Source organism: Panicum hallii, chromosome 2 (assembly GCF_002211085.1).
Source record: "Panicum hallii strain FIL2 chromosome 2, PHallii_v3.1, whole genome shotgun sequence".
Taxonomy (NCBI): Eukaryota; Viridiplantae; Streptophyta; class Magnoliopsida; order Poales; family Poaceae; genus Panicum; species Panicum hallii.
In genome coordinates, this window is record NC_038043.1 from 44,527,049 (window position 1) to 44,538,436 (window position 11,388).

Below are 11,388 nucleotides of genomic sequence, written 5' to 3' on the forward strand. Positions count from 1 at the left end.
GCGGGCTTACGCGGGTACCCCGCAACAGCTCGTACAGCCCGCCTGCCCACGTAATAACATCGTCCTCCCAGCTCCCCTCATCGGCATCTAATCCCGGACGCCGTCCGCAGCCGCGTCGCCATGGAAACCGTCATTGTCGCACGCAAGAAGGTGGCGGACGGCCACACTGGAGCAGCTGCTGCAAGGCGAGGGAGGACCTGGCGGGTAGGGAGGTGTCCTTGTGAGAGCCCGGGACGGTGAGGCAAGGAAGCGCACGCACACTCGTTGTCGAGTTCCCGTAATCGATGGTACTCCTACACAGCGTCGCGAATTAGACTGAGCTACAGCGAAAGAAATCGAAATTTTGGCCCACTGTCATATGTATACATGTATAAATGTGATGTACAGTTATTTTTTTTTGGCAAAATAGTTGGGTATCCCTAGGAGTACCCAAGCATCTGTACTGGCTCCGCACCCTGCAACGTGGCCAGGTACGATGGCGTGGTCGTGCTCGTGCATCTGTGTCATCTCTGTCGTGTCTTCTTGGTAGCGTGTCGTGAGTTGCAGCCTTGTTACGTGTTCGGTTCTGCTGGAGGAGGAATGGAGTCCAGAAACAGCACGAACGGACCGCGCTTGGCGAAAATCGATGAGATTTGAAGAAGCTCTCTTCCTTGCGCCACCGAACCTCTGCTTGTCCACCCGTCGGTTCAGGCGGCAAGTCTGCGGCGGGATGAGCATGTGCGATTCGCAGAGCGGCAAAGGCAAGCGCGAGGCCCTCGGCATTTCCAGGCAAGCTCGCCATCGCGATAAGGATCAGCCGAAAATAGATGGTGACTGAAATACTCTTTAGCTATTTTTCAACTCCTTTAATTAATTTATCTCAGATCAACCGTTAGGAAAACTCAAAAGAAAAGGTATCATCAAGTACTACCAGCACCTTCCGATCACCGGAACATGCCTCTGAATAGGGATTCGTTTGAAGTTTGAACACATGCAAAATTCTGAAAAGAATATGTTTTTTCAGATGAAAGAAAAATCTTAGTATTGTTGTTTGTGTAAATAAACTGGAATTTCTCGCCATTTCAGCAAAGCCAGTGGGTCGATGATCCTAAACCCAGCTGTCTAGATTTTCGACTAACCCAAAACCAATGTTTCCTATGGCGTCCTATGGCTGCCTTTTACTTTGCTGGAGTCGTCCTTGGTACCCTGTATTCCGTACAATACTCGACATGGTCCAAATCCAGACGCGGTACACCAGACTGGCGGCCGCAGTCGCAGAGGATCCTGCGCGAACACACCAAACCCGGGCCAAGATCCAAAGCCCGCACGCACTCCCACGCCCCAGACTCCACCACGCCACTCTCCCAGTCTCTCGCTCCAGCTCTCGCCAGGCGGCGCCCGGCGAATCACCGATCGGAAGGCGCAGCCAGCGGCGGTGCCAGTGACCGGTCTCCGCTCGCCGACTCAAGCGACCGCGCCCACGACCCCAGCCTGCCCGACAGCCGTCATGCGGCCACCACCGTCGTCCTGGCTCCACCACCTCCTCCTCCTCTTCCTCGCCGCCGTGCCGAGTGCTCTGTCCAAGTCGACGCTGGAGTCCTGCGCCTCGTCCACCGCGTGCCCGGCGCTCCTCTCCTACACGCTCTACGCGGACCTGAAGCTGGCCGAGGTCGCGGCGCTCTTCGCCGCCGACCCGCTCGCCATCCTGGCCGCCAATGCCATCGACTTCGCGGTGCCGGACCCCGCCAACCGCATCCTCCCCGCCGGCCTGCCCCTCCGCGTGCCCGTCCCCTGCGCCTGCTCCGACGGCATCCGCAAGGCCACCTCCGTGCGCTACGTGGCCCGGGCCGGGGACACGCTGGCGTCCGTGGCGGGGTCCGTCTACGGCGGGCTCACCACCGCCGACTGGATCCGCGACTCCAACGGCATGCCCGAGGGCGCCGCGCTCGACGCCGGGACAACGCTGTTCGTGCCGCTCCACTGCGCCTGCTTCGGCGGCGTCGACAGCGGCGTGCCCGCGGTGTACCTGACCTACGTGGTGGCCGAGGGCGACACCGTGCCGGCCATCGCGCGGAGGTTCCGGACCACGGGGAACGACCTCATGAGCGTCAACGACATGGCCGCCGCCGACGTCGCCGCCGGGGACATCATCGTCGTGCCGCTGCCCGGTGAGTGAGCCTGCTAGCATTCGTCCCTTTGATTGAAACTGAACAACCGGCACGTTTTCTTGGATCTGGTTTTTGGCGTAGCTGGTGTGGACCGTCGCTCAGCCTGAGATGCGCCGTTCACGGTCACTCGCGTGCGTGGTCGGTTAGTTGGACGAGATCCTATGCTTGCCGACAAATTTGGTTGGTAAAAAGTTGCTCAGGTAGCAGTACAACCAGTACTGCTGGCTGATCACTCACCTGAAGCGTCAAGCAGAATTCACACGATTATCGCAGGTTTTTACTCTTGAAATGTTGCTTGATTGTGTAACATTTCTGCAGTATGTCAGAAAGAACCACGTTGGCTGTCCAGTTTGTATATTTGGACAGGGGGCCTCCCGGCTTTTACAAGGGCCCGTCCATGTTTCAATTCAGACATGAAAAAGGGGACAAGAAAGGGGCGAGGCATGCAGCACGAGTGCACTAGTTGGTGCTCTGTTCTGGACACTGAAATTGTTGTCCAGCGCGGCAGCAACAGAGTGCGGTCCATGTGCGCGCGCGTCGGCTGTCAGTTGTTAACAGAGGACGGCCGACAGATGAGCACTTCAGCTGGAAATTTTGTTTCTGCATAAAGGTCGCAGCACAGCGTTGCCCTGGACGTTCTGTTCATCTGTCGTTCCTGCCATCTTTGCCCTTTTCCTGTTTTCAGTGTCAGCTGGAAAAAGTAAAACTCTCCAATGGCGTTTTCTGACCCCAACCATTCTCAAGCCTTCATTATCCCCTGACGTTCTGTAAGGTCACGGACTAACAGAACAGTAGTAGCATCCATGATTGATCCCTGACCAGTAGGGCTCTGTACCATGTTCTCATCATGGATTCATCATTAATCCATCAACATATCCTAAGTTTTGCATCATTTTGAATAGGGATGCAAGCAGGAATAAGCCATCTTTTATATGACACCCTTCAATTCTTCTCCGTCTGCTGTTTCAGCGTGCGCGTCGTCATTCCCGGCGTACACGTCGGACGCCGGCCTGTCCGTGGCGAACGGGACCTACGCGATCACCGCCAACCGCTGCGTCCAGTGCAGCTGCGGTCCGGGCAACCTGGAGTAGGCGCCGATCTCGCCTCCCCCATCTCCTCTGGATCTTTTTAATCTTTCGCCAGCCCCAGCTCTACCGGCCGGTTGTCTCGTATGTTTTCTGACGCCCGCGCGCCATCGTTGCAGCCTGTTCTGTGTGCCGGCGCCGCTGGCGGACTCGACGTGCTCCAGCATGCAGTGCAGCAACAGCAGCATGATGCTCGGCAACTTCACGCTCCAGATGACCAGCGCCGGCTGCAGCGTCACCTCCTGCAGCTACGGCGGATATGTGAACGGGACGATCCTCACCACGTAAGCATTGAACCGACCAAAATTCACCTCATGTTCCTGTGTGCTCCACCTCCACATGATTCGAGAAGAAGTTATTTTGTTTTTGACCAACGATCTTTCTTTGCATCTTGTAGGCTAACCACGTCACTGAAACCTCAGTGCCCAGGTCATTCCTCTTGCATTGCCACTGTCGTTACTCGTTAACACTCACCTCTTGCACTTGCAGGTTAACAACGACACATGCAACTGCTTACCGTGTCCTGAAACATTGTGTCGTTTCGTGCAGGCCCGCACCAGTTCCCTCCGCTGATGCCGCCACCGACGACGTCGTTCTTCGAGACGTACCTCGGCCCGTCGCCGACGCCGATGCCATCTGAAGGAGGCATCGGCCCGCAGATGGCTGGCATGGCGCCGACGAGCAGCCCGCCGGTGAGTTCTAGGAGTCCTGCCCCAGCAGACCGGCGCGCCGGGGATGTTCTTGCACTGTTCGCTCTCTCCCTCGCCGCCGCCAACTTGCTGTGGTAGCTGGGCGGCGATGAACCTGTGAGAATCATGTCGAGCAGCAGAGCGAGTCCGAAAGGGCATTCTTGTACAGGAGCAGTCGCCAGTCGGCTACTCTTTTTTCCCGGGCTCTGCGATTGGGCCAGATTTTGTTGGTTCTCATTGGATTGGTCATTCCTGTAAAATGATGAGCTCACGCTAGCATATTTGTCTAGCACGATTGTATTGTTGTTCTCTGTTACCTGAAGCGATATTGTAAGCCAATTTGTCAGTCCAGAGTACACCACTACACTAAATTTCTGTAGCTTCATCACTTCAAGCAGATGAGCATCTACACTTTTATCTTCCCCGTCCAGAGATTCCTGGCCTTGCGATGTCCTGACGATGGCCGATTACCCAACTTTCAGTTCGAAATTATTGATAGATTTTGTTAAACTAGCCCCTCACCACCCATTGAACACTCCCACCTTCCTTATCTCCGGCGGCTTCCTGCCGTCACCGGTGCACTAATCCATTGAAACTAGGCAATTGATGGAATGCTCCTGCCTTGACACCGCTCAACTGGTGAGTCCTCTACCTTTCACGGCTATTGCTTCTGCTACCTCAAAGTCCTGCTCTCATGGTAGCCACCATCGCCGTCTTGCCTACCACTGTTGGTCTTATCGAAAAAAATTGTTCTTCTTTATCTTGTAATTCCTTCCAATTAAGGATACTTTCTAGGAGAGCTCGTTAGTGGATTTGGCTTAAAACTTTCATGTTTGGATATGAATATTTTTCCCTCCTCCGACTCATTGTCCCTTTAGAAGAACAACCCTTGGAGACCGAGAAAGACTCTTATTCGCCTTCGGCCGAGTAAATGACAAATGACATCCGTTAAGTGTTAAGATCCACATGTCATAGATACAACAGACTATAAATATCGGATTTTAATTTCTTTTTTCTTGAACCGGGATTTTAAGATTGCTAAAATCACCCTAGCACAACCAACCTCAGTTGACACGAAAATTTGAAAGCTGTACGGAAATGAGGAGTTACCCCTGGTGATATGCACGCGGGAATGTGTCTCAATCCGAACACGTATCTTGCACTAGGCAGCAGGCCACGGGCTCGAAACCTAGCCGATCTCGGCACACGCGGAAACGAGTAAACTTGGTCTACACACTTCGGATCCGGACACGGGAGCATGACTTTGTCTGCACACTCGGGTCTTCACTGAAACCGTCCCACGCATCGGCGGCACGAATGTCTCCGGCCGTGCGCCGCCGCGCGCGGTGCCAGCGCCATGCGCGCCCACGGCCCCAAAGCCCAAAACCACTTGCGAGGTGCCGTGCCCATCACTCCTGGGGCTCCGCCGCCCGAGAGGCCCAGCGCGGAGTAAACAAGATCCTCCTCGGCGCGGGGATCGGGAAACGAACTCGATCGATTCGCAGTTCTGCTGCAGCCTTTCGCGTGCGCCCCCGCCCGGCTGCTGACTCCCACGGCGGGAGCCGATCCCGGAGGCAACGCCCGTCTCGTTCGCCCCGGTGCACATGGCAGACACGCACCCCGCTAGCCTGCTGCGCGTCCGTTGCGAGCCGCTGCCATTGGCCCCGTGCTTTGTAGATTCAGGGCTTTGTCTCGGGCCGCTAGCTTCACTCTAGCTCGTGCGTCTCAGCGCCTGCCCTGTGGAACTCATCTCAGGGCGACAGGCAGAGGCTCATGAGGCTGCATGTAAAATTCTGCCCGATTTCGATCTACATCGTGCCAGCAATTTGATCAAAGAACGGGAATTCTCTGACATACCATCGGGGAACCTCTAATGTGGACGCAGAGACGCGCATTCTTTCGTCTTAGGAGTAGTAGTATTCCATGGAGACTTGTGCTATCCGTAGTTCATGACGAGATAGTTCAACTGCATGGTGAAGTTGTATGACTATACGTGTGTGACTCCTATCCTGGGTTACTGGACATAACATAAACTAAAATCATTATATAGGTGAAATGGGCACTCGAACGCAGATCTCTAAGCCTCCTACGCTCGCTAGCGTCGATGTTAAGGAACGCAGAGCCAGAGATTATTATTTTACATGGACGCATCATTGCGAGTTCCCCCTCTCGGTTTCATGCCCAAATTCCCTGCTAGCTCTCAATGGTCAAACGCCCCTGCGCCAGCTTCGTTCACTCCCCTTCCACCAGGCAGAAGCAAGGCCTCGTGTCCTAAGGATCAGTGTCGAGCGAGAATGATGCACACTTGCATGGCCGCCGTATTTATACGCGGATCATGGAAGCCTTCTTGCTCACAGCATCCCTTTCATGGTATAGGTATAGCCAGCTAGCCAGTGGCGTGCCGCGCTCGCTACCACTCGACTCCGAAATGCCACGGCTCGCAGCAATCTTGGTCGTCTTGCTCCCGCTGCTGCTGCTTTCCGCGGCCGGCGCCGCGGCGCTCCCCCGCGGCCGGTTCGGCTTCGAGGCCACGCTGCGGCACGTCGACGCGGACGCCGAGTACACCAAGGCGGAGCTGCTGGCCCGGGCCGTGGCCCGCAGCCGGGCCCGCGCCGCCACGCTGCAGTCGCTGGCGGCGCTGGCGCCGGGGGACGCGGTCACCGCGGCGCGCATCCTGGTGCGCGCCAGCGACGGCGAGTACCTGATGGACATGGGCATCGGCACGCCGCCGCGGTACTACTCGGCGATCCTCGACACCGGCAGCGACCTCATCTGGACGCAGTGCGCGCCGTGCCTGCTGTGCGTGGACCAGCCCACGCCCTACTTCGACCCGGCGCAGTCGCCCACGTACAGGGCGATCGGCTGCTCGTCCCCAGCCTGCAACGCCCTCTACTATCCCTTCTGCTTCCAGAACGTGTGCGTCTACCAGTACTTCTACGGCGACAGCGCCAGCACCGCCGGCGTCCTCGCCAACGAGACGTTCACGTTCGGCACCAACACCTCGCGTGTCACCGTGCCGAGCATCTCATTCGGGTGCGGCAACCTCAACGCCGGCTCGCTCGCCAACGGCTCCGGCATGGTCGGCTTCGGCCGGGGGTCGCTGTCGCTGGTGAGCCAGCTCGGCTCCCCCAGGTTCTCCTACTGCCTCACCTCCTTCCTGTCCAAGGTGCCCAGCCGGCTCTACTTCGGCGCCTACGCCACGCTCAACAGCACCAACGCGAGCACCACCGGGCCGGTGCAGTCCACGCCCTTCGTCGTCAACCCAGCGCTCCCGACGATGTACTTTCTCAACATGACCGGCATCAGCGTCGGCGGCGAGCTGCTGCCCATCGACCCGGCGGTGTTCGCCATCAACGACACGGACGGCACGGGCGGGACCATCATCGACTCCGGCACGACGATCACGTACCTAGCGGAGCCGGCGTACGGCGCCCTCCGCGCGGCGTTCGTGTCGCAGATCAAGCTGCCCCTGCTGAACGTGTCGGACACGTCGGTGCTGGACACGTGCTTCAAGTGGCCGCCGCCGCCGCGCCAGTCCCTGACGCTGCCGCAGCTGGTGCTCCACTTCGACGGGGCGGACATGGAGCTCCCGCTGCAGAACTACATGCTGGTGGAACCCATCTCAGGGGGCCTGTGCCTCGCCATGGCGACGTCCGACGACGGCTCCATCATCGGCAACTTCCAGCACCAGAACTTCCACGTGCTCTACGACCTCGAGAACAGCCTCCTGTCCTTCGTCCCGGCGCCGTGCAATCTAATCTAGCTAGCCGTAACTCTGGTTTTCGTGCACTTCTATTTCGTTCCCATTTCTATTTATGCATAGATGCGCCTTAGGTTTGGTATGTTGCTCGGCAGGGATTCTGACTGTAGGTCGGTGATCTGTTCAGTGGAGATTCTTCTCAACAACATCTGAGGATTAATAAGCAACTCTTCCTCTCTGTTTTTAGATGTGTGCTAGACCCCATTTTGATCCTGTTAGCTTATTATAAGCTGCAATAACCTGGGATCCCAGCTTATAGCGTTTTATAAGCTGGGTGGTTGGATCATCTAAAGTCCTTTTAGCAGCTTTTATATTAGCTCTAACGTTGCTGCATCTGTGTCTGTGAGGTAGAATTAGGGAGACGCTGCCTGAAAATAAGTCATCTCGTACACTTCGTGAAATCAAATTTGCACCAAAACATTCACATATGAGAACTGACTTCCACGTGCAGAAATAATATAGCTTTTGGAATCAAGCTAGATTCTTAATATTTTTAGAGTTAATTTCGGAAAAAAATATATTTACATCAAAGTAACATGTAGAATCCTGGTTGTGCGGGTGCACGACCAGCTGTCCAGCTCACATCCCTTATTTAACCTGCGCTGGACCCACGTAATAAAATTTACTTAAAAAGATTTAAAGCTTATTTGAAGGACCTTTTATGAGAACTTATTTTGAATTTTTCGTCTAAAACTTTCCAAAACGTCCTCCTTGAAAAGTTCTAACAGTCCGCAAGAGAGCCCATGAGAAGCCTGTTAATCTTAGGGATCGACTAAGCGCCAGTTAGCTCGGTGATTAGCCAAATAAGATAGTATTTTTGTCTAACTTGGAGGGAAACAGAGAGAGAGAGAGAAGGAAAAAGGCGCCGTACCCCCGGTTGATGAGCCGGCATCGCCATTGCTTGCCATGGCGATGAAGAATCCGAGCCGTAGTCGAAGACGAGGGTGGAAGGGCCGGCGGTGAAGTCGAGCAGAGGCGGCGGCGCTTCCCGTCGCTTCAGCGCCCCCTTAGATCGGATCGGCTAAGGTTTTAGGTGGGCTACAGGCACGGCGGCGAACCTCGTGTCGCGTGCCCCGGCCCCCACCTCCTATTTATTTTGGTGCTGCGCAACGGGGGCCCACACGCCATTGACTTGGCTGTGCGCCCCCGATCGGGGCGCGTAACGAACTCCGGATCGGTCGTTGGACCGATCCGGGGTTGAGATCAAACTAACATTCTCCCCTTTGATCTCTACCAACTTACTCACTTCTTACGTCCGATTTCATTCAGATTAGTACATTGAGCATGCCTCGTCTCAACAGTTATTACTGTTGGATTAACAGCCACAACATACTTTTCCGTTTGAAACAGAACCCTACTTTTGGGCCCTTACTGTCCAGGAATCATAGGCTTTCCCGTAAACCCATGCCGGCTAAGTGTTCTCTGAACATATTGGGTGGTAAGCCTTTTGTGAGCGGATCCGCTAACATTTTCTTTGTGCTCAAATACTCAAGACTAATTGTATGATCCTGGATTTGCTCTTTAACAACATAAAACTTTATGTCAATATGTTTGGTAGCTCCACTTGACTTGTTGTTGTGAGCGTAAAATACTGCAGGCTCATTGTCGCAGTACATCTTTAGTGGTTTTTCTATGCTGTCAACCACTCTTAATCCGGGTATGAATTTCTTTAGCCATTTAACCTGCCCCGATGCCTCGTAACAAGCTATAAATTCAGCATACATCGTAGACGATGCAGTGACTGTCTGTTTGGAGCTTTTTCACGATATAGCTCCACCTGCGAGAGTAAACACATAGCCTGACGTGGATTTTCTGTCATCCTTATCTCCCGCAAAGTCAGAGTCTGAATAACCCTCTATCACTGGAGATTCAGATCTCCTGTATGTTAGCTTGAGGTCTTTCGTTCCTTGCACGTAACGCAAGGCTTTCTTAACCATTTTCCAGTGTTCTATCCCTGGATTACTCTGAAATCTGTCAAGTATCCCGGTGACAAATACTAAGTCAGGACGCGTACATACTTGAGCATACTGTAGGCTTCCGACAGCTGAAGCATATGGTACCACTTTCATCTGATCGATTTCATACTGATTTCTGGGACACTGAAATTTCCCATAACTATCGCCCTTGACTATAGGGGCAGGTGTTGGCTTACTCACATGCATACCGTACTTCTTTAGTACCTTTTCTAGGTATGCTTTTTGCGATAATCCTAAAACCCCCTTGTTTCTTTCTCGGTGAATCTCAATTCCTAAAACGAATGAGGCTTCACCTAAATCTTTCATATCGAACTTTGAGGACAAGAATTTCTTTATCTCTAATAGCAGATCAATGTCACTGCTAGCAAGCAGAATATCATCCACATACAGAATAAGGAAAACAAATTTTCCATTCTTAAATTTTATGTAAATGCAGTTGTTCTTCTCATTTTCTTTGAAACCAAACGTTCCTACGGTTTCATCGAATTTCAAATACCACTGTCTGGAGGCTTGCTTTAATCCATAAATGGATTTCTTTAGACGACATCCCATCTTTTCTTTTCCTTCCACGACAAAACTCTTTGGCTGTGCCATGTAAACATTCTCATAAAGGTCCCCGTTTAGGAACGCCATCTTTACATTCATCTGATGTAACTCTAAATTATAATGCGCCACTAACGCCATTATAATTCTGAAGGAGTCCTTGCATAAAACAGGAGAAAATGTCTCATTATAATCTATCCCTTCTCTTTGCGTGAAACCTTTCGCCACAAGTCGCGCTTTATATCTTTCTGTATTCCTTTTGAAGTCACATTTTGTCCTGTAGATCCATTTACAGCCTACTGTTTTGGCTCCTTTAGAAATTTCTTCTAGATCCCAAACATCGTTGGTACTCATCGATTTCATTTCATATTTCATGGCTTCCAACCATTCAGATGAATGAACGCTTCTCATGGCTTCTTCAAATGAAGTGGGGTCACCCTCCATCTGAATTTCCTCGCTATTATAGATTTCGTAATCGCTCGAAATAGCGGGCTTTCTTGTTCTTTGAGACCTTCTCGGTGCCTCGGCTATCGGCACTTCTTCTACTTGGGGCTGCTGTTGCTCCCCCTCATGTGCGGCTACCGGTTCTGTCGGATCCTGAAGGACAGGTTTCTGATTCTGACTCGTCGCCGCTGCTGGAGAACTAACAACAGGTGCTGGCACCGTGGGTGAAGCAGCAAGAGGCAACATGAAAAATGGATCTTGGATTATCGGAGTAGGTACAAAAACCCGTTTCTCCTCAAGGTCAATCTTTCGGGCTACCGTGCTCCCCCTCACCATCTGATCCTCCAAAAAGACAGCGTGTCTTGTTTCTACGAACTTTGTATATCCATTAGGACAGTAGAAACGATAACCCTTCGACTTTTCTGGATAGCCAATAAAATGGCAACTTACTGTCTTAGGGTCTAACTTTCCAATACTTGGATTAAACACTTTCGCCTCAGCTGGACAGCCCCACACATGTAAATAATTTAGTGTGGGTTTTCTCTCTGTCCATAACTCATACGGTGTTTTAGGCACCGACTTACTCGGTACGCGATTAAGGATGTGAATAGCGGTTTTTAACGCCTCCATCCATAAATTAATCGGTAACGTGGAGTAGCTTAGCATACTTCTCACCATATCCATTAAGGTACGGTTACGTCTTTCAGCGACTCCATTTTGCTGAGGCTCACCCGGTGTAGAGTA

At 53.0% G+C, this 11,388-nt stretch overlaps 2 protein-coding genes across 2 annotated transcripts; both read left to right on the forward strand.

The window, feature by feature from the left end:
- The first annotated feature begins 1,312 nt into the window (after positions 1 to 1,312).
- LOC112882354 (lysM domain-containing GPI-anchored protein LYP4-like) lies at positions 1,313 to 4,243 on the forward strand. Its single transcript, XM_025947386.1, has 5 exons — positions 1,313 to 2,147; positions 3,117 to 3,234; positions 3,352 to 3,516; positions 3,630 to 3,661; positions 3,782 to 4,243. Exons 1-5 carry the CDS (start codon positions 1,487 to 1,489, stop codon positions 4,018 to 4,020), a joined length of 1,215 nt encoding a protein of 404 aa, XP_025803171.1. The 5' UTR covers positions 1,313 to 1,486; the 3' UTR covers positions 4,021 to 4,243.
- A 2,106-nt stretch (positions 4,244 to 6,349) lies between these two features.
- On the forward strand, positions 6,350 to 7,973 carry LOC112882612 (aspartic proteinase nepenthesin-1-like). Its single transcript, XM_025947702.1, has one exon. It carries the CDS (start codon positions 6,350 to 6,352, stop codon positions 7,682 to 7,684), a length of 1,335 nt encoding a protein of 444 aa, XP_025803487.1. The 3' UTR covers positions 7,685 to 7,973.
- The last annotated feature ends 3,415 nt before the right edge of the window (positions 7,974 to 11,388 follow it).

What these genes read in the sequence shown, in the direction of transcription:
- LOC112882612 (XM_025947702.1), top strand. Translation starts at nt 6,350, where the DNA reads ATGCCACGGCTCGCAGCAATCTTGGTCGTCTTGCTCCCGCTGCTGCTG.
- LOC112882354 (XM_025947386.1), top strand. Translation starts at nt 1,487, where the DNA reads ATGCGGCCACCACCGTCGTCCTGGCTCCACCACCTCCTCCTCCTCTTC. An exon ending in CATCGTCGTGCCGCTGCCCG is followed by an intron (nt 2,148 to 3,116) that starts GTGAGTGAGCCT and finishes CTGCTGTTTCAG; the next exon opens with CGTGCGCGTCGTCATTCCCG. An exon ending in AACGGGACGATCCTCACCAC is followed by an intron (nt 3,517 to 3,629) that starts GTAAGCATTGAA and finishes TGCATCTTGTAG; the next exon opens with GCTAACCACGTCACTGAAAC.